General features: G+C 38.2%; 1 protein-coding gene and 1 non-coding gene across 6 annotated transcripts in view; both read right to left on the minus strand.

Annotated features, from left to right (window-relative positions):
- The window catches only part of Syncrip (synaptotagmin binding cytoplasmic RNA interacting protein), a 36,897-nt gene that overhangs the window by 7,130 nt on the left and 6,888 nt on the right, over positions 1–22,879 (minus strand). For all 5 annotated transcript variants that reach the window (XM_008830672.3, XM_008830671.3, XM_008830673.3 and 2 more), the window contains 4 exons: positions 9,853–9,988; positions 8,373–8,578; positions 5,578–5,727; positions 5,167–5,288 (listed from right to left, as the gene is read on the minus strand). In XM_008830672.3, coding sequence (XP_008828894.1) covers positions 5,167–5,288; positions 5,578–5,727; positions 8,373–8,578; positions 9,853–9,988 — 614 coding nt within the window. The remainder of the gene's footprint in view (positions 1–5,166; positions 5,289–5,577; positions 5,728–8,372; positions 8,579–9,852; positions 9,989–22,879) is intronic.
- LOC115069937 lies at positions 1,444–1,605 on the minus strand. The gene has a single exon (XR_003849173.1). It is a non-coding gene; the product is annotated as a U1 spliceosomal RNA (small nuclear RNA).

Genomic DNA, 22,879 nt, shown 5'->3' on the forward strand with positions numbered 1-22,879 from the left:
AACAGGGTGTCATTTATATGCAGACCAGGTTGGCTTCCACCTGCCTGCCTCTACAGCTCTGAGACTGAAAGTGTGCACCACCATGCCTGGCTGTTTTATGAAATTTTTCTTTATTTTATGTGTATGAGTGTACTACCTACATGTATGTGAGTGCACCCATGTCATGCAATGCCAGAGGTCACAGGAGGGCATTGGATTCCCCTGGAACTGGAGTTAAGGAAAGTTCATAGCTACCATGTGGGTGCTGGGACTCGAACAGAGATCCTCTGCAAGAGCAGTCAGACCTCTTAACCACTGAGCCATCTCTCCAGCCCATTTTATGAAACTTTAATTCAAAATTATTTGCACTATGTTAGTTCTTAGCAATAAAAAAAAAAATCTGAAAACCAGGATATTAATAGATATTCAAAAATATCACAAGTCTCTAGTTATGAACCTTATCTATCCCCTCACAATTTTACAGGCCTGTAATTTCTGTAACAGAAGTTTTATAAACTGGTAGGCTAACCAATTTGTCACTATGAATTGCATTTCCTCTACTGTACTCCTAATACACAAAGGCCATTTATTATAAAATAAAATAAAAACATCAAGTAGGACAAGCAAATGGTCAAAATCTGTTGTGAGCATAGTTTATTATAGCAAAATGGCTAAAAGATCTTATAAATTTCCCCACCCTGACAATCATGTTAATCAGTAAAATCTTAAAAAGCAAAGTCTGGTCCTTTCTCCATAACAAACAGCAACTGTAAAACAAATGCAGTATTTCATCATACCTGAGATGATCTACCTAATAGGAAATGATTTGCCTATGCAGCCTTTATTTAAAAAATCTTTACTGGACGTGGTGGCGCATGTCTTTAATCCCAGCACTTGGGACCCAGAGGCAGGTGGATTTCTGTGAGTTCCAAGCCAGCTGCGACTACAGGAAGGCCCTGTCTCAAAAGGACCAAAAAGGGAAAAAAAAAGAAAAAAAATCTGCATTGTTTTTCTACAATCTTCCACTGCCCACATAAACACAAAAAAAGATCTCATGATCTACATAGTGAGTTCCAAGCTACCTGGGTGTACACGGAGACACTGTCTCAAAACAACCAAATTAAAAAAAGAGACAGCAATCATTTAAAAAAAAAACAAACCGTGTTTACACGGTATCTAAAAAGAACTAAAACTCTTTACTAGTCTAATTCATGTTCCCTAACGCTAGGATATCTTTTTCAATATTTTTATAGTTATTTTCCTTACAAAATTATTATATATTTATTTCTTTGGGGGCGGGGCAGGAGAATGCCATGGTCCATGCACATGTGGAGACCAGAGGACAACTTTTAGGAGTTGGTTCTGGTTCTCACCTCCTACCATGTGAGTTCCAGTTCTCAGGTCATCAAGCTTAGCAACAAGCTGAGCTATCTCAGGAAACCCCAAAATAACATTTTTTTAATTAAGGGAAGAACATGAATGCAGTCCCCCATAACCACAAGTATGCTCTCAAGTTTCCACATTTAAGGAAATCACAGAGTTCAGCATATCCAGAGTACAATGGATGAGCTTCACCCTAGGAAAACCACCTTCGTGATTTTGGTAGCTCACCTACCAGTTAAATATAATAGTCTATGGCAGGCTTGGTGGTGCATGCCTTTAATCCCAGTACTCTGGAGGTAGGCATATCTCTTTAAGTTCGAGGCCAGCCTCGTCTACATAGCAAGTTTCAGGCCATCTGGGGCTACAAGAGACCCTGTCTCAAAAAGACAAAAAAAAGTACAGCCTTTTCCTATTCCAACAACTGACATACAAAATTGCTATTCTAATTAAACAGGTTTTCATACCTTTTTTTGATGGAGTTTTGTTTTACCATAACATATCTTTTCCTGACTTATATAATATACAAGCCCAGCAACCAATCCATGCAATGATTCTCACCAGAATAATGGTGCTGTCCCTACCTCAACCACTAGATACATTTGGTAATATCTAGAATAAATTGGGATGGGATTGGGGTGATTTGCTACTGTTATCTAAAAGTCAGGGATGCTACTAAATATCCTTTAGTACAAAAGAAAGCCCCATAACCAGCCCAAAAGGTCAGTTAACGCAAGGACAGAGAAAGAGTGGTATGACTGGTTAGATTGGGAGCTGAGGCCAGAAATACTTAGTATGACTGATCAAGAAAAGGTTACTTCTGTGCCTCAGTTTGTTCATCTAAAACTGGGTAACAGACTACCAAACTCAGAGAGATGCTGTATGTATTCACAAATACACGTTCAATCTTACACATTTTTTGAAAAACAGCAAATGAGTAGTAAGTTACAAGCCTTAAGTACAATCTTGCCTTCTAGCTTGTTGTCCTTTTCACATACCAACAGATCCTCTAAATGCTGTTTACCACTGTCTTTTATCAAGTCCAAAACGTAACTGCTCTAATCACAAATCTAAAACAATTTCTTGTACTTAAATGCTGATGCTACTTTAATAGTTTCTGATAAAGTTACTTTATCTGCTTTCTGAAAATGGCATTATTCATATTACATACAGTATATTCCATGGGTTTGCAATTTAAATTAAGAGCATGAAAAGTGGTTTCTTCTTTTATACTACCACAAAACCGATAAAGCACATTTCTTTAGTCCTTGAAAAAGTATGGATCCCACTGATATTCACAATACCAGGTATTTTATAGAATTTAATATCAATTTAGGATTGAAGTTATTAAGGTTCAGAAATTAACACCCTTCAACTTAACACTCAACAAACTGCATTAATTAGAATTTGATAACTTCTTTGATTATAAAGTAACAGCCACACATAGAAGGATCTTTTTTTCTTTTGAAACTCAGAGAAAACTGAACTTAAATACTATCATTAATTATTGTTCTTATAGTAAATAGAAATTATCAGTCTTTCTCCCTAATTAACAATTAGTAAAGTATCACTGTCAATTATTATACCCAACTAAGCTTTCTCTGCCTTCTTATTTGTATTTGTGTGAGAGATGTGCAGAGGTATGGACTGTACCCCCAGCACACACGCCATAGCGAGCATGTGGAAAGCAGAGGCCACCTTGCAGGAGTCAGTGCTCTCCTTCCACATTAGAGTCTGGGGACTGAACTCAGGTCTTCAGGCTCAGTGTGAAGCACTGAGCCATCATTGCCAGCCCTTTCTTCACCTTTTTTTGCATTTGTGCACACACAGTACATGTGCGCACGTCAGAGGACAACTTACAGGAAACTGTCTCTCTCCCTCCACCATGTGGGTATGGGGAATGGAACAGAAGACATCAGTCTCAATGGCACCTTGCCCCCCACCCTTACTTACTTTAAACCGCCCCCCCCCCCGAGGTCTTGGCAATTAGTATTTTATTCCACATCTGCTTGTGTAAGCCTGTTTAAAGGTTTTGTTTTTATTTATATGTATGTATATCTGTATGTGTATATGTGTGTCCACAGATGCTAAAAGAGAGCTCAGAGGCCCTGGAGCTGAAGTTACAGGCAACTCTAAGCACTGGGAATTCAACACCAGTCCTCTGGAAAAACAACAAGCACTCTTAATTTTTGAGTCATCTCTCCACCCTGCTACTTTTCGTATTGTTATTAGTTTTTTTGTTTGTTTGAAGACTTATTTTTAGGGGGCTGGAGACTGACTGCTCTTGCAGAAGACTGGGGATCAAAACCTAGCACCCACATGGTAGCTAACAACTGTCCGTAAATCCAGTTCCAGGGGATCCAACAGCCTCTTCTGTCCTCTGTGGGCACTGCGCAACACAAATGCACTTACCTACATGCAGGGAATACACACACATAAAAATAGCAAAATATTTTTTAAAAAGATTTTTAGATGTGGAGTGTTTTGAATACATGTATAAGTGCACCACATGTGGGCAATGCTCAGAGGCCAGGAGAATGTGCTGGATCCCCTGTAATTGGAGTTAACAGAAGAAGCCATGTGGGTGCTGGATATGGAACCAGGGTCCTCTGGAAGAGCAGCAAGCACTCTTTAAACACTGAATCATCTTAAGCCCCACTACTTTTTCTCTTAATATTTAACGATCTATATGCATTTCACTTCTCAAGATCTACTAGTAACACAAAATTTTGGGGTGACAAGAGGTATTATATGCTGTTAAAGAAACCTCTTTCTAAGGCCGGGCATAGTGGCGCACACCTTTAATTCCAGCACTCGGGAGGCAGAGACAGGAGGATCTCTATGGGTTCAAGGCCAGCCTGGTCTACATAGTGAGTTCCAGGACAGCTGGGGCTACAGGGAGACCCTGTCTCAAAAAGACCAAAAAAAAATTTTAAAAAGAAGCCTCTTTCTAGGTCTGGAGAGGTGGCTCAGCGATTAAGAGTACTGACTGCTCTTGCAGAGGACCCAGGTTCAATTCCCAGCACCCACACAGCGGCCATGAACTGTCCTTAACTCCAGTTCCAGGGGAATCTGATGCCCTCTTCTGACCTCCAAGTCATGCACTAAATGACATGGTGCACTCATACACATGCAGGCAAGACACTCATACACATAAAATAAAAAATAAATAAATAAAATATTTTAAAAGAGGGAGGGGACTGGAGAGACGGCTCAGAGGTTAAGAGTACTGGCTGGTCTTGTAGAGGACTTGGGTTCGATTCCCAGCACCCACATGGCGGCTACAAACGGTCCTTAATTCCAGTTCCAGAGGAATCCGAAGCCCTCTTCTGACCTCTGCGGCACTGCATGACACGGGTGCAGTCACATACATGCAGGCAATACACTCATACACATAAAAAAAAAATTTAAAAAGAGGAAAAAGAAAGAAAAAAAAAAAAAACCCTCTTTCTGGTACAAACACTCTTTATGAGACTTAATATTCTCTACCTCTCCAAAAATTCTGGCTTTGCCAAAAATATTAAGACATGCTGTCAGAGCACTATATACAAGTAAAATTCAAGACTGACTTTCATCTAGTAAAATTAAGAGTTTTTAAAATTATCACAACCTTGACAAATATAGTCAACAGCAAGAGCTTAGTAAACATTTATTTAGATCCTGAAACTTGTCTGTGGCTCAAAGTTTTCAATTCAAGTGGTCTTTAAAAGGTAATTGATGGATTTGATTGAAAAGTTTCAGTAATACCTGTTATTTTATAACAAAACTAAAATATATGCAATTTTTTAAAATAAAAATTTTACTCACATTTGATTCTTTGCTGCTTGCCTCTGGGCTTTTCTTTCTTTCCTTTTCTGATCTGGTGGCTTAGCAAAAACTATTTCAATATTTTCTCCCTCCAAGTCTTTGCCATTCATTTCTTCCATAGCCTTTAAAAATCAAGACAGTAATCAATAAAAGCAAGCCTATCAAAAGAAATATAATTTAAAACTTAAAAAAAAAAAATCACTGACACTGAAAACCTCAAGCAACTAGATTTAAAAATAGGTTTTATCTAAAGTTCTCTTCTCTAGTTTTACTAAGAAAATTGGGAAAGATCAAATAAAGATTTGCTTAGGTATGTTTCAAAACCTTAGCATTTCATCCAATTTCTAAAATGTATTAATTCTACAATGACTAAAAATGTTCATTTATGTCTAATTTCTACCACTTATTTACCTTGACAGCACCATCTCGTTCATCAAAATGAATGAAAGCATAATCTTTCAGTTTCTTCACTCGTTCCAGTTTTCCAAACTGACTAAATGCCTTTTCTAAAATTTCTTCTGTTACAGTATTGGCAAGGTTGCGTACAAACAACACTTTTACCTGAAATAAAAATGCAAATTCCCTGAATACTTCCAAAGAACTCAATTTCCTTCCAAGATGCTACCACCCCACCAAGTGAAGTTAAAACTTGAACCATAACCACTAGAACACCAGAAACCTTTTTTTGGTCTTTTTGAGACAGGGTCTTCCCACATGTAGCCCGAACATTAAACATTTTTAAAAAGCAAAAAATAAAAGTACTTTTCAATTCCTTCGCATAGGAATGAAAGAAATTGCTGCATCCGATCAAAATTTCTAAAACAGACACGTTACCAAATAAGCTCTACTACGAAAATATGCTCATCATTTACCATTAAAGAACTAGCAAGTTAAAACAGTGAAATTTTAAAACTACACATCTATTGGAATTGGAATTACACTAAGACACCCAATGTAGGTGGAGATGTGGAAGAAGAGAAACTTGTTCAGATGAAGCGATACAAAATGGTACAGCCCATGTAGAAGATAGTTTGGGACTTTTATACAATATTAAATATATTCTTAACATATGATCCTTCATTGCTATTCCCTGCTGCTTACACAAAGGAGTTGATAGTGTACATTCACACAAAAACCTGCATCTAGATGCTTCTTAAAGCCTTATTAACTGCCCAAAATTAGAAACAACCAAGATATATCCTTCAGAGCATGGACAAACACACTGAATGAAAATTTTATCAATAGAGAAATAGAGTTAAAAAAAATCACAAAAAAGAAAGAGGACCCTTAAATGCATACTAATGTTAAAGCCACCACTCTGAGGTGTCTCTACTACATGATTCCAATTACATGACATTCTGAAAAATATAAGACAGTAAGATCAAAGACTGTCAAGATTTGAAGGGTATAGATGAACAGGAAAGCACAGAGGATTTTCAGACAAGGCAGTAAAACAATTTTTATGATATCATTGTTGTTATATATTTTAATTTGGATCTTTTGTCCCCCAAAAGGCCCATGTGTTAAAGGCCTGCTCCTGAGCCTGTGGTGTTTGAAGAAGATGCAGAACCTTTAGGAGTTGTGGCCTGCTGAAAATGAGGTAATTGGAGATGTGCCCTTAAAGGGGGTAAAGGACCCCAGACCCTCTTCTTCCTTTCTTTTTTGATTCCTACCTGCCAAGAGTCAGGAAGCTTCCTCAACTACAAAGCCCAGAACCAAGGTGCCAAGCAACCATGGATTGAAACCTGAGAAACTATGAACCCAAATAAACCTTTCTTCCTTGTAAGTTGATTGTACCAAGTATTTTGAGATAATAAATGATCTAACACACATAATTAAGCATTTTTCAAAAAGCCCTAAAGTATACCAAGAGTAAGGAACCCCAATGAAGCTATGTGTTTCTGGATACTCAATGCTGGTTCAATTTTAACAAACACATGATAGATAGGATGTTGACAGTGAGGAAAAGAATGAAGTCCAGAAGCAAAGTATACAAGAATGTTCAGGGGCTGGAGAGATGGCTCAGCAGTTAAGAGCACTGGCTGCTCTAGAAGAGAATCTGGGTTCAATTCCCAATATCCACACGGCAGCTAACAACTGTCTGTAACTCCGGATGCAGGGGGATCTGACTTCTGACCTCCTTAGGAATTGTACGACACAGGTACACTTACATACATGCAGGCAATATATTCATACACATAAAATAATAAAACATGTTTTTAAAAAAGAAAAAAGAATTTTCTCTACTTTCTGCTCAATTTTGTTATATAACTAACATCTACTTAAAGGGAAAAAAGCATATACTATATGTTTAATATTAAAATTTTAGCCATTATTTCATAATTAAAAAGGAAGACATTTCAAAAATGTGAATCGTGTGCAGGGCGTAGTGGTGCACACCATTAATACCAGCACTCAGGAGGTAGATGCAGGCGGCTCTCCATGAGTTCAAGGCCAGCTTGGCCCACAAAGCGAGTCCAGACTGGCTGGAGCTACAAGGAGACCCTGTCTCAAAAAGACCAAAAGAAAAAAATTGTGACTGGTATGCCCTCTAGAAGGGTTGTTTAGCGTTTAACATAATACAGGTGATCAAAATTAATTAGGACCTGTTTTCAAAACCTTGGAGGAAAAAGTACTTATAATACTGGTAAGAGGCTTGTTATTTATACTGACACTCAAGGTCAGTAAAGTTCACTATTTTTTAGGAGTAGGACTTACAACAAAAACAAATATGTAAGCTTAATAAGAAAAAAAAAAAAAAACATGGTGGTGCACATCTTCATTCCCAGCACTCGGGAGGCAAGCGCATCTCTGAGTTCCAGGCCAGCTGGGGCCACAGGGAGACCCTGTCTCAAAAAAACACCAAAAAGAGAAGAAGAAGAAAAAAAAAAACCCAAGTAAGCTAATCACATCGTTCTCAAATATGCAAAAGTCCTCTTTGAATCTACCAAATATGGAAGTGAACCGTCTCTATGAGCATAAGCTAACTAGTTAATCATGAGCTAACAATATGTTAAGCGTCCACAAATTTCCATTCACTTCCCATGCAATACATTTCTAATGTTTAGCCCTAATCCCTTAGTAAAGAGCACTTCTCTTACCTCCAGAAACATCATTTAAAACAATGTGGACAATTCACTTGTTAAGCTTTCTTTGACTCCATCCATCAACCCCACAAAAATTGTTTCAAGTTAACTATCGATTACCTTTGCCATAACTTCAGGATCAGGATCTTCTATAGGATCAGCCCATTCAACAGTTCCAACATTTCCCCAGACTTTGACTTTACCACTCATTAACCTACGCCTTGCTTGGGCAGCTGTTTTGTGATCTTCATATTCAAGAAAGCAAAAGCCTCTGTTTTTCTTCTTGTCATCCGGTTGGTGGTATAAAATGACATCTGTGAGACCCTCTGAAATTAAGCAACCATTCCAATGAAGTAACTGGCTGGCAAAAATACTTAAGATCAAAGGACTTGTCCTAAGATACTATATAAAGAAGATATAATTTCCGGGGGCTACAGAGATGGTTCAGCAGTTAATAGCACTGGCTGCTCTTACAGGGTTTGATTCCCAGCACCCACATGGTAGCTAATAACCATCTGTAACCAATGCCCTCTGATGACCTCTGCAGGCATTGCAGGATGTGGTACACTTACACACATGCAGGCAATACACTCATACACTAAAAATGAGTAAAATTTTTAGAAAAAAAAAAAACACATTTAAAAATTTTAAAAAAAGAAATAATTTCCTAAGCTAGCCACTTTTACAAAGGGCTACTATTTTTAAAAGTTACCAACACAAGCAAACCTGTAATCTCAACTCAGAGGTTACAACGGACAAGTCCTAAACTATTTAAGACAGATGCTGTCTCAAATAAATTAAAGCACAATAAAAAAAAAAAGGCCCCACTAATTTTATAAAATCAACCCTGTCCACATTTTCTAAACCATGAAAACAATGTATTTTTGAACTAGTCCCAAGGACTGTTTAGATTCCAGTAAGTACATCACAGAGAGACAGATAAAAACCTTCGTAAGTATTTAGAAAAATACCTGTTAAGAGGTAATTTGCTGAACACTGTAGGTAGATGAACAGCTCCAAGAAATTATGCCATATTAACAATGTATAACCTCTGCTTATAATAATACTCCTTTAACATGGAAAAAAAGAATTATCAACTAACACCTAAAAACACAGAAATAAATGCAAAACAAGGGAAGTTCAACAAAAATTTTGCAGACTGAATTCAAATCCCATAGCTGCATTCCTATGTTTTCTTTTACTGTTTTGTGAGACACAGTCTCATATAGCATAGGTTGGTCTCAAACTCACTGTTGTAGCATAGCCAAAGACAACTTAAAGCTTCTGGTCTTCCTGCCTCCCCCTCCCAAATGCTACCACCACACCTGGCTTTATGCAGTGGTGATACAACCTGGAGCTTTGTGAATGATAGACAAAAACTCTCTACCAACTCAGCCATATTCCCAGACCTGTGTTCTTTACTAAACTGCTTAACTTTCTGTAACATGAGCTTGCCTGCTTATCTAAAAAGTGGTTACCTAACCTTATAAAGTTGTGGTGAAAATTCACTTAGTGAACAAATAGTGTTTAGAACAATGCTTAGCACAAAAATATGTTCATTATTAAACATCATACCTCCCTCCAAATAAATCCAACATACCTGTCACTTTGCTAAATTCTTCAAGAATCTGTTCCTTGGTTTTACTCTTAGGAATAGAGCCCACAAAAAGCCTATTGTTGGCAACTGAGATGCAGACACCGATGTGTTTTCCGGAACGAATTTCATGATTATTATACTAAAAGGTGGGAAAAAGTACCATATTTTTAAATTACATCAATTTGGTAATTCATTATAGAAGAGTCTTAATCTTACATGCACCTTTTTCAAAAGTAAAACTTTTTTTTTTTTTTTTTTTTTTTGTTTTTTTGAAAGAGGGTCCCCCTTTAGCCCCTGCTGGCCTAGAGCTTGCTATGTAGACCAGGCTGGCCTGATCTCACAGAGATTTTCCTGCCTCTGCCTGGGATTTAAGGTGTGCATCACTGTGCCCTGCAAAAGTAAAGCTTTCTAACAATACTATATTGAGTATTTTCATAGTTAAAAAAACACTTCCTACCAGGCGTGGTGGTGCATGCCTTTAATCCCAGCACTCGGGAGGCAGAGGCAGGGGGAGCTCTGTGAGTTGAAGGCCAACCTGTTCTACAAAATGAATTTCAAGCACGCCGGGGGCTTAGGGGGGACCTTCCTCCAAAATACCAAAAAAAAAAAAAAAAAAAAAAAAAAAAAAAAAAAAGGTTCCTTTCTCTCATGTACATGGGGAGGGGAGCATTTGAAAATACGAAGACTACTACGGATGTGAAAGGGAGAGAAGGCTCAGGCTCAGAGTGGAGTAAAAGCGATAGAAGAGCTGGGTATGATAAAATTACATTATATAACTGTATGGAAATGTTATAATGAAGACTTTCTTTGTACAATTAACACCAAGGAATAAAAGACAAAAACTTTACCATCTGAAACATCAAGAACTGACTTTAAAAACACGAAACAAGCTTATGAATTTAATGACAGTTTATTGTCGAATCCTTTAAACCTAAGAACCCTGATAAATTAGCAATATTTTGTAGCAGATTGTACTTAAGAACTGCTGAATCTACAGTATCTTAACTTCCAAAGTCATTCTTCCACAATCAGGTATTCACATTCAAGAGAATCTTATTCAAGAATTGCAAGCTTTCTGCCTTCCAGGTAATCATAACATACATAAATATATTTTTCTATTTCCATGTTGCAATAAGGGACTTTTGTGTTCAAAACTTAAGTCTAAAGAAGAGCTCCTTTGTATTCAAAATCCAACCCTTTTCTCCCATTTCATTTTCACCAAATATACAATAAAGTCACGAATGGGGGGAAAAAAAGCACAGGTATCAACTACAGACAACTATAATAAGAAATAAACTTAATTTTCAAGTAGTCATTGCCTATAGATCGTTGAGATTCAAGAGCAGAGGCAAAATACAATCTGTCAAAGAGACTATGTATCAACTGTACTACTTACAAACCAAAGCTCTAAAGTTTCCAACTTGTATGTGAAAGGTAGATTGTAGAATCATATAGTTAAAGCCACCTCAAAATGTTAACGTTAATAACACCGACAGCAACAGCAAATATTTATTGACCCAACCCATATACATCTGACTTCAAAATCAACTTTGTTCCTATACATATAAAGAACCAATCTGAATTTTCATAGCAACATGAAAGACATAACTTTTGGAAAAGTTGTAAATTTTGCCTACTGGAAAAGAAAGACTCAATGTCACTATCCCAGAGAGATAAGTTCAAATACATCAAATCCATCCTAAAATTCCAGGCTATTTTTCCTTTCTCTCCACAAAATCTAATACACAAAGGTTCTCAGATACAAAATTTTTGAACTTCCAAGCCTCAAAGAAAAATGCTTCCCTGAAACTTCCACCAGCCAACTCCTACCATTAGGAATGAACTAAGCTCAAACAAACACTTTGAAACTCAAAGTTGTATGATGGTCAAAAAAAGCACTTTCATGTTAACATATGCCAAAAGTACTCAATAGGAATGATTGTGTCCCCCAAGAGACATTTGATGTTACTTGTTGTCACAGATTGACAGTTGGGAGGCAGGGTCTTGCTCCTTGTATGTAATTGGTAAGGTTAAATCAGAGATCTTGGTAAACATCCGACAACTCTAACAAAGGACACCTGAATATATCAGTCACGGTAAGGCTAACAAATCCTGCCATATGATTTTTCCTCATATAGCCAACCTCCTTGATTTCTGAAAACATTAAAGCTATGGTTAAATTGATCCTTATAGGGGATTATGGATAAGCAGATTTAACAGCTAAACTAAGAAAACAATAAATTGTACTTAAGCATGTAGTGGCCCCTCTCCAATAGTCACATAATTTAGCATCAAACAGCAAGGCTTAAAGTAACTCTAAGAATTGACAAAAAAAAAAAATCAAAAAAAGAAATGCAAAAAAATAAAAAATGTTTTCAGGTAGACAGATACAAGTTATTTTGATGGTAATAGAAGCTTTTGGTTCATATTCTCTCATTCTTCCTCCAAATGTTCTAAACACAAGAAGCTATTAACTTTAAAACATTCACAAATGCTTGACTTCTTGGTTATGCCAACAAAATATTACTGAAAGTAAACAAAAACCTCCCAGGAAATCCAGGAACAACAAGACAACTGAGAATCAACATTGACCAAGACAACCCTGACAAAAGCGTCAAGGCAACAATGAGCTGAGGAATATACAGGAGACAACCTATGTTGCAAATGTTCACACCAATCACCAACATTAACAACGCTACTTCTAAATAGTGTTTCCATTATTGTCCACAGAAAAACAATTTCTTTACCTCCAACCCATCATCACAGGCCTTGCTAATCAAACTAATCAAGACAGGGCAAAAATAAAAGGTATGAAGAATGATCATTTTCTTTGAATAACATGAAAACTTAGCATGGTTTATTAGTTATAATTCCCTTTCACCCACATTTAACTAAAAAAAACCAAGTGCCCTGTAATATTAGGCTGAGACAGGAGATCGGCATTGGCTGCATAGACAGACTAGAAAGGGCAGAAGGGACGGGAAGACAAGGGGAAAAAGGGGATGAGAGAACAAGTACCTCATTTCAAGCCTGATTCAAAAGGGAAGGTGGAGCTGGAGAGATGGCTCAGTGGTTAAGAGCACTAGCTACTCTTGCAGAGGACTCAGGTATAGTTCCCAGGCCCCATATGATGACTAATAACCACTCATAATTCCAGCTCCAAGGGATCTGACACCCTCTCTGACCTCCGAGGGCACTGCACAAATGAGTACACTTACATACAGACAAAATATTCATATAGTAAATAAACAGAAAAAGTAAAAAAAAATCTTGTCCTTAAAAGACGCTCTAATTTAATATGGATAAACCCTAACTTTCAGACACTGGCACTACCTTAAGCAATGAGGGTTTATCAGCACACCATAATGGTATTAAGAATGAACTAAACGTGAGGTTTTTCATATCTAGTAAAGTAAGGATTGTGGACGTTAGAAATTTCTTTCAAATCTAGCTTTCTGGCCCAATGCCACAGTGAGTGATATGACCAAGTATAAAAAAACAATGAATTCTGACATTAATAGTTTCAGCACTTAAAACCACAAAACAGAGGGACTAGGAAGATAGTTTAGTGGGCAAAGTGCTTGCCATACAAGCATGAGGAATGGAGGTTCAAATCCCCAGAGCTCATGTAAAGCCACACATGGTAGGACCCAACTGGAGCACTCCTAAAGGGAGATTGGAGGCAGAGACAGGAGAATCCCTGGAAGATCATCAGCCAGCTAGTCTGGTACAAAAAGTGTCAGTCTCAAACAACTCCCAAGGTTGTCCTCTAACCACCACATAAGCATCACGGTATGCAAACATGTGAGCGTTCTCACACCCACTTTCACATTCACCCACACAGAAAAGACTTTTAAAACACAAAAACATAAGACAGGGGCTGGAGAAATGGCTTAGTGGCTAAGACTACACTTGCAGAGTACCCAGGTTCAATTCCCAGCCTCTACATGGTGGCTAACAACCATCCATTAACTCCAGTCCCAGGAGATCCACGCCTTCTGACCTCTGTGGGCATTGCATAACACAGGTGCACTTACACACAGGCAGGCAATACTTTCATACACATAAAATAAAATTTAAAAAAAAAGCCCCAAACAAAAAGACATACATAGAAATTTAGCCATCTGAGATTTGGAATCATAATCCAGGTGTTTACTTAGTCCTCTCTTCAGCAAAGCCACTACATACCAAGTCTGTCAATTTTAATTTATAGTATCTAATTAAACTTTTCTTCATACCAAAACAAAAATCTACTTCTATAAAAATTCAGTAAATCTACTTTCTTACTCAACGTATGCTTACATATAAAGCTTAGGACTTAGGTTTGACTAATCATTCCATTCCTAGTAATTGCACGAGAAACTACCTACAGAAGTGGACACTCTCAACAATGACTTAAAAAGGCCACCCATAATATAATATTGATATATGCAGACTGAGATTGAGGAGCCTAAGATAAACTTGAGAACCAATTTTCACTCAGAGACCATACATCTCTACTGTATGAGGTCTGCTTTACCTTACATCTAAGGTAAGGCTTGGCTTACTTGGCAACCACACTGCTGACTCACACCACTGATTATAAAATTAGTTTTACACAGGATTTGACTTCTGTCAAGTACACAGCGTAAATTATCTTTCCTAGCTTATCAAAATATTTCAGATCTTGATTTTCTCATCCAAGGTATTATCACTATATATAAGGATTCAAGAGACAAAAAAATACTCTCAAGACAGCTACAAATTCAAGGACAGCCTGGACTAGAGTAAGACCATTTGAACAAAATAAAACAAGCTGGAATAAAACCTATAGACTAACACTGGTAGTGTATCATTTCTTCAAAAGTCTTTTGATCTCCTTCTATTGCTTGCTATCACCCTTTGCTCCACCTTTGTTCATTTCATCTAATCTTTTTACATTATGGAAGCATTTATGTTATGCTACCCACTTCAAGGCTCAAAACGTCAATAGCATACAACTTAGCACTGTAGTTTGATAAACTACCATCTTTGACATTTATTATAGAAGTTTTATCTTCTATTTACCTCCATAAAATAATGCTGCAAAGTACCTCATCTTTTTTTCTTTGGATTTATTTTTGGATTATTTTTATGTTATGTGTGTAAGTGTATGTATGCAAGAAAGCACACCCCTGCCTGCAATGGCCACGGAGGTCAGAAGAGGGCATCGGATTCCTGGGAACTGGAGTTATGGACCACTAAGGATGGTTGTTAGCCTCCATATAGGTTCTGGAAACCAAACCCTGGTCCTCTGGCAAGACCAACCAGTGCTCATATAACTACTGAGCCATCTCTCCAGCCCCTATTTTCTTCACTGTACTGTTCAAATCTTTCTCACAAGCTTTCTCTACCAATCCCAACCCAAAGTAACCCATCTTTACCCTTCATTCTTCCTTTATTTAGGGGAGGCTGCAATTGCAGACAGCCTCTCCTGTCATCATAAACTCTCCAATGTCAACAACTTACATGTGCTGAAGTATTCATGTTAATATTTTCTCTCATACACAGAATTTAGATTCATATAAACATCACATGAAGGCAGAAGGGGACTATTTGAGGAAAGAAAAAGGATCGGCAAAGACAGACAATGAGGCAGGCAGCAAGTATGAACACTGTTCTATGTTGTATGTACAGGAATTTCATAATAAAATTCTGTGCACTCAGAAAGAAATTTAGTAAGTTTATATGCTAAGCATAAAGTATTTGCCAAACTGTTAGTGAAATATTTCATGAACCTATTTTGCCAGCTGCATTTATCAAGATGGCTATATACAGGGTCTGGAGAGAGGGACGCAGGTTCAATTCCCAACACCCACATAGCACTTAACTATCATCTGGAACTCCAGTTGGGAGTGGGGTTTCCAATATCCTCTTCTGGCCTCTGTAGGTGTAGCACTTAGATACATGTAGACAAAACACAATATATAACATATAAAATATTTTTAAAATTTTTAAAAAGGTTATACACATATTATGGAGATGTACACAACCACTTTGGTAAATCACTTAATGTGTGTTGGTTTATACAGAGAGTTCAAGACAGCCAGAGTTACAAAGTGACTCAGTCTCAGTCACAGTGCTTTAAATCCCAGCACTTGGGAGACAGAGACAGGTGGATCTCTGTGAGATCGAGGCCAGTTTGGTTTACATAGTGATTCCCAAGCCAGCTGGGACCCTGTTTCAAGAAAAGACACAAAACACAAAAAACATTTAACATGTCTAGGTACATGTATGTTGAGGCTAGGTTCCTAACATTGCCCAGAATTGCCTAAAAGTCATGCAAGCACCTCAGCCTCCTAAATGCTGACCCTCGTCTCCTGGATGTTGCAATTACTGGCATGTACCACCAGATCCAGCATAAAATTAAGGTTCAGAAGTACAGACTTATACTCACAACACACAGAGGCTAAGGCAAGATCCTCTATCAAAAAATAAAATTCAAAAATAAGGTATTCTTGGGGGAGGAGGGTCCGGATGTGAGTGGGAAATATTGTATGAAGTTTTAAAAGCACAATAAAAAAAAGAAAGAAAAAAAGGCATTCTTTTTGAGACACGGTCTCCCTGTAGCCTTAGCTGGCCTGGAACAAAATTTTAACTGTTAATATGTAAGTCAACATCTCATCGATTAGTGTGTGAAACACAGGCACTATTTAGCCAGAGTAATTTTTTCCACTGGATTATTCCCAGTCTGGAGGACTATTGTGGACCTTGCAGTATCACTGGCCCTGGGTTCCAATTCAGCAGCACACCACACAAATATACATACTTGCTCTCCTATCTTCTTTCCTGGTTTTATGTTTTATATTATCTGAGTATTTTGCCTACATGTATGTAAATACACCACTGCATGTAGTGCCTGAAGATGACAGAAGAGGGCACTGAACCCTCTGGAATTGGAGTTACAGCAGCTGGAAGCCTCCTTGTGGATGCTGGGAACTGAAGCAGGTCCTCTGGAAGAAGAGTAAGTGCCCTTAACCACTGAACCATCCATCTCTCCAGCCCCTTGTTTATGACTGAGACTGAGTCACTTTGCAGCTCTGGCTATCTTGAACTCTGTATAGACCAGGCTATAGAACCAGTATCTCACAAACTCAAGAGATCCATCAGCCTCTGCCTCTGGAGTGCTTGTGTCAAAGGACTGTATCACCACACCCAACTCTTGTTTTTTGTTTTCAGACAAGGTATCCCAGGTTGCTCTCAAACCAGCTATGTAGCATGACCTTGAAGTTCATATCCTCCTGCCTCCACCAGTGCTGAGATTTTAAGTGTGCATCACACACCTGGTTTTTTTGGTACCAATGATCAAAACACTTTCATGAATGCTACACAAGAATTCTATCAACCAAGCTACAAACCAAGTCTTCCTCCCCGGTTTTTGTGACAATCTGAAACACTGTTATTTCCAAATATCTCATAGGAGAAGAGGGAAAATATCATTACCCATTAATCTACCCTTAATCCCTACAACTGCACATAGCACAGAATTTTAAATTATTGCAAACAGCAGCTAGAAAATCTCAGAGATAGGTAGGAATACTATAACTTCTGGTATCATAAATGGTGGCACTAGTTAGCCAGTCAGGTTATTTATCCAACTACATGACAGTTTTAATTGAAATAATTTCAAATTCTAAGTAAAACCTCTTTGTATCATATTCAAGACACTATCATGGCATGGATCTTCTAGGAAGTAAGCACTTCAAAATGTAGAAAGGCTTTCTAAGACAACCTAACTAATAAGAAGCCAAAGCATTAATAACTAGGTTTTTTGTTTTTTTGTTTTTTTTTGTCTTTTTGAGACAGGGTCTCCCTGTAGCCCCAGCTGTCCTGGAACTCACTATGTAGACCAGGCTGGCCTCAAACTCACAAAGATCCGCCTGCCTCCACCTCCCCAAGTGCTGGGATTAAAGGCGTGTGCCACCATGCCCGGCTTTTAAAGTGTATGAAAACAGGACAGAAGGTAGTCTTGAAATGAAAATAGTAATAGCTTACTTTGAGGCCAAAAAAGAAAGCAAAGTATGGTCAGACATGGTGGCGCATGCATTTAGTGCCGGCATTCAGAAGGCAGAGGCAAGTGAACTCTATGATCTGAGAAATCAAAGCCAGCCAGGTCTACATAGAGTTCCAGATCAGCTGGGGCTACAGGGAGCACTGTCTCAAAAAGACCAAAAGAAAAAAAAGAAAGAAAGAAACCTGAAGTGGTGAGGAGGGATAATTAACATTAAAGATGTCTGAAAAACCCATATGAAAACCTAGTATTTTATAAACTTCATATATATTCCTAAGAGTGTGCATGTATGGTGTATGAGTTTACACACACAGGGGGTTTTGCTCCTAGGTTGCCAAGTAAAAAGGCAAGTGCCACAAACTGTTAGTCAGAAGTGTCCCTGAGATCCCCTTATACAACAGGCTTCTGCTATTGCTCTTAGTTGCCCACCAGAACTTAATGTTGTAACACCCTATTGCTGAATGTTATTACACATTAGTTATAGGGCATGAAAAAAAATCAAGTTGGTACTGGTCAGGAAGCTTTCTCCCTGGCTTTCATACTAAAAAGTACTATGTAAGCTGCTGAGGAGAAAAACATCATCAACAAACTCACCTAGCAGTGAACCCTATGAATTATATGGGGGTAATCAACCACTTTCTTATTGTATTTAAGACCTGCTTCATATATGTTGATTCCTTTTCAAGTTGCCCATTTCCCCAGTTCCATGCTGGGTTTTTGTCTGAGTCAACATGGGTCTTACTTATGTATGCTGTCACCATTGTTTCAAGTTCATATACTAAGTTCCCAAGAGGCCTAAAACCCTCTATTACCTATTTTCATGTACCAACACTGGCTCTTACAATCTTTCCATCCCCTCTTCTGCAATGGTCCCTGAGCCCTGGGTGGGTGAGGTTTCATACAGGAAGAAACACATGTCTAGTAGTACAAACCTGGTCAAGAGTCCATGTGTGGAAGCCTATAGGCTGAAGAGTAGTAAACCTACTATTATCCTGCTAAATGGATATAGTATCAAATTGACCCCTAAATTCCTCTCTATCCATAAATTACTGTAGCTTTCAGACATCAAAGAATTTTCTTCATGCAATAGATAAAAAACTTACAACTACCCAAAGTACGGAAAGTATCAATGGAGTGCTCAGCCAAAATTGGGACATCTATAGCACACTCCATCCCAAATCTTGGGAGAATGGTTAAGAGCCAGAAGGTCAGGAAGGACCAGAGCAAAACAGTCTCTTATGGTTATGACAGGACCTCTGCACTGATTAACCCATAGCAGCTGTGGTTGCCTGGGCAAGATCAAGCCAGTCAACAATCTAGCAAGGAAAGAGGGAGGGGTTCATGAGTCTTTACCCCTAACTGAGGAGCTCTGGACAGGTGATGGCTTCTTAGGGGGAGCGTTTTCTTTAAGAATATGGCCTCTGATAGGTCAACCAAGCTGCATTGGATGGCCCCATACCCAGAAGTTACATGGGCATCACACATAGGACTCAACAGGTTATTTTTTTTTTGTCTTTTTGAAATAGGGTCTCCCAAGAGACCCAGCTGGCCTAGAACTTGCTATGTAGACCAGACTGGACTTAATCTCACAGAGAGTCACCTGCTTCTGCCTCCTGTGTGCTGGGATTAAGGGCATATACCATCACATCCAGCATCAATGGGTTAGGGGGAAAAAAAAAAAGAAAAAAAGACATGAATTGGGGGGGGGGTGAAGATGAAATAGGGTGGATCTCAGAGGAGTAGAGGGTGAATATGATAATCAAAATACACTGTATGAAATTCTCAAAGAACAAAAATATTTTTTAAAATACGATTTTTTTTTTTTTTTTTTTTTTTTTGGTCTTTTGAGACAGATTTCCCTGTAACCCCGGCTGGTGTGAAACTCAGAAATCCACCTACCTCTGCCTCTGCCTCCTAAGTGCTGGGATCAAAGGCCTGCGACACCACACCCAGCTCAAAACAGTAAATTTTAAGTTGCTTAATGTCAAGACTTCAGCTGTTAACATCAATTAACCCACTATTAAAGATGATGCATGTGCAAATCTAAATTATTCTGTAATAGTTTTTAGCCTAGGTGAACAAACTAACTAAATGGTTACTTAAAAGGGGTAGGTTGAGGCCAGGCATGGTGGCGCACGCCTTTAATCCCAGCACTTGGGAGGCAGAGGCAGGCGGATCTCTGAGAGTTCAAGGCCAGCCTGGTCTACATAGTGAGTTCCAGGACAGCTGCAGCTACAGGGAGACCCTGTCTCAAAAAGACCAAATTAATTAATTAATTAATTAATTAATTAATTAATTAATTAAAAGGGGCAGGTGGCTGCATGGCTCAGCATCTAAGAGAACTTGCTGCTCTTGCAGAGGACCCATGTTTGGTTCCTAGCACTCACATGGCAGCACACAACTATCTCTAATTCCAGTTCCACAGTATCAAACACCCTCTTCTAGCCTCCAAAGAGACCAGGTTCACACATGGTGCACATGCAGCCAAGCACACATATATAAAAAATAAAAATATGTCTTAAAAAAATATATATATAACAAAAAACTTTCAACCTAAAATAGCCCCATAAAAGAAAATGTTCCAATTTGACCTATAAATAATTCAAGAGGCATATTCTCAACATTTGGTCATGTATAACTAGAATGTCATTTCAATTCTATAAAAATTAACCCTGTAACTCAAATAGAACCTCAAGATATGATCCAAATGAGGATACTCTAAACATGCTCTCTCTCTTGAGGAATTATTTAGGAAAAAGACACTCATTTCCAGAGGAAAAAAATAGCAAAAAAACCATCCAAGTCAATTTTAATTTTGTATTTTCCATGGACTGTTTCAATTATTTCGTCTCTTCTAAAATCTAGTTCTAGTGAGGCAAATCTCCAAAGCCTATGCACAGTAAAAAGAATCCCTTTAAAAAAAAAAAAAAAAAAAAAAGCAAATGCTGAATACATTCAATTTAAATCCAACAAATATGAATGCCATCAAAAAGATCTTTTAAAAGGCACCAAAAGCCTATTAACCCAATAGTAAAACATATGCACCCTGATAAGGACTTGAATCATACAGAAAAACCTAGAATCAATGTGCAGAGTTAGGTAGTTATCTATGTAACTTTCTATACTGGAGTTAAAATATATAAAACATTAATATATGAAATATACTGAGACTATAAATGAGCATACCATAACAATGTAACTTTATATTGTATTTACTAAGCCAAGGCAATGTATAAAATCATGCTAATAGAGGTTATATGTTGTCATCTGACTCTACTATTTAACCTCATCCTATGGTTTGCTTTTTAATTTCATTTATTACTGTGTATGTATGATGTGTACAGGGTGTACAAGGCACTGCATCCATGTGCAAGTCAAGAAAAAACTCTGGAGTTGGTTCTCTCCTTCCTTCCATCTTTACATGGATTCCAAGGATCCAACTCCAGTCACCTGGCTTAAAAGGAAAAGCACCTAGCTGAGCACGGTGGTTCACAACTTTAACCCCAGCACTTGTGAGGCAGAGGCAGGTAGATCTCTGTAAGATCAAGGCCAGCCTGGTCTCATATTGAGGTCCAGGACAGTTGGAGCTACAGGGAGACCCTGTCTCAAAAAGACCACAATTTTAAAAAAGTACATCTACCCATTTGAGCTACCTTTCCAGACCTCTATGGTTTCTTGACACCTCTAGAAATAAGTTCTAATGAGAACCTACCATAATTTATTGTGATTAAGAATTAAGTTTAGCCTGTAATGCCAACTTAATGATTCTTTTAAAAAAAAAAAAATTATTAATTTATGTGTATGAGTGTGCTGCCTGCATGTATGTGAGTGCACCCGTGTCGCGCAATGCCGTGGAGGTCAGAAGGCTTTGGATTCCCCTGGAACTAGAGTTAAGGACAGTTCGTAGCCACCATGTGGGTGCTAGGAATCAAACCCGGGTCCTCTGCAAGAGCAGTCAGTACTCTTGTCCGCTTAGCCATCTCTTCAGCCCCATCAATTTCTAATTCTACATTAGCTTTACTAGTAATAGTTCCTGGCTTTTTTTTTTTTTTTTGGTCTTTTTGAGACAGGGTCTCCCTAGAGCCTCAGCTGGCCTGGAACTCACTATATAGATCAGGCTGGCCTCAAACTCACTGAGATCCACCTGCCTCTGCCTCCCAAGTGCTAGGATTAAAGGTATGCACCACAATGCCCAGCTGAGAAATATTCTTTTAAGGAGGAAAAAGTTAGCCATGATTTTAAAATTTAAATTTGTAAATTTCTCTTTAAAGAAATTTTCTTTCAAATATATCCATTCTTAATGTTAAACCTCCATATTCAGTTATACTCCTCAGCAGAGGGATTAAAGCAATACAGAAAATAAAGTATATCTGTCTTCTTTTTCTCCTTAAGGTCTGCCTTAAAAAAATAGAAGATGGGCATCCCAAATCAGAAAGTCAAACAAGATGCACAAAAAGGTTGGGATTTTGAGCTGGTCTTGATGCTTGGGAGGTGGAGACAGTAAGATTATGAATACAATGTCATCCTTGTATTGACTACAAGGATGCTATGTAGTCATCCTTGGCTACATAGCAAATTATCTGAGGCCAGCCTGGGCTACAAAAAAGATGAGGGAGGGGGGCAGAAACTTTGCCAATTTTATAGCAATTCAGAATTCTAGGTTAAGAATGCTGTACCAGTAAAGGCTATACAAAAACTGGGCAGTAAACCACCCACTGCTACCTATATCCTAACAGTAATTCCCCTAATCATTTTCTGACAAAATCTAGGGTCACCTTCATGGAAGAGAATATGCCTAGTACTATAAACCTAGTCAAAAGTCTATGGATAGAGCCAGGTGTGGTGGCGCACGCCTTTAATCCCAGCACTTGGGAGGCAGAGGCAAGTGGATCTTTTTGAATTCGAGGCCAGCCTGGTCTACATAGTGAGTTCCAGGACAGCTGGGGCTACAGAAAGACCCTGTCTCAAAAAGACCAAAAAAATAAAAAGTCTATGGCTAGC

The sequence above is a fragment of the Nannospalax galili genome, unplaced genomic scaffold (genome assembly GCF_000622305.1).
Source record: "Nannospalax galili isolate Female #2095 unplaced genomic scaffold, S.galili_v1.0 scaffold195, whole genome shotgun sequence".
NCBI lineage: Eukaryota > Metazoa > Chordata > Mammalia > Rodentia > Spalacidae > Nannospalax > Nannospalax galili.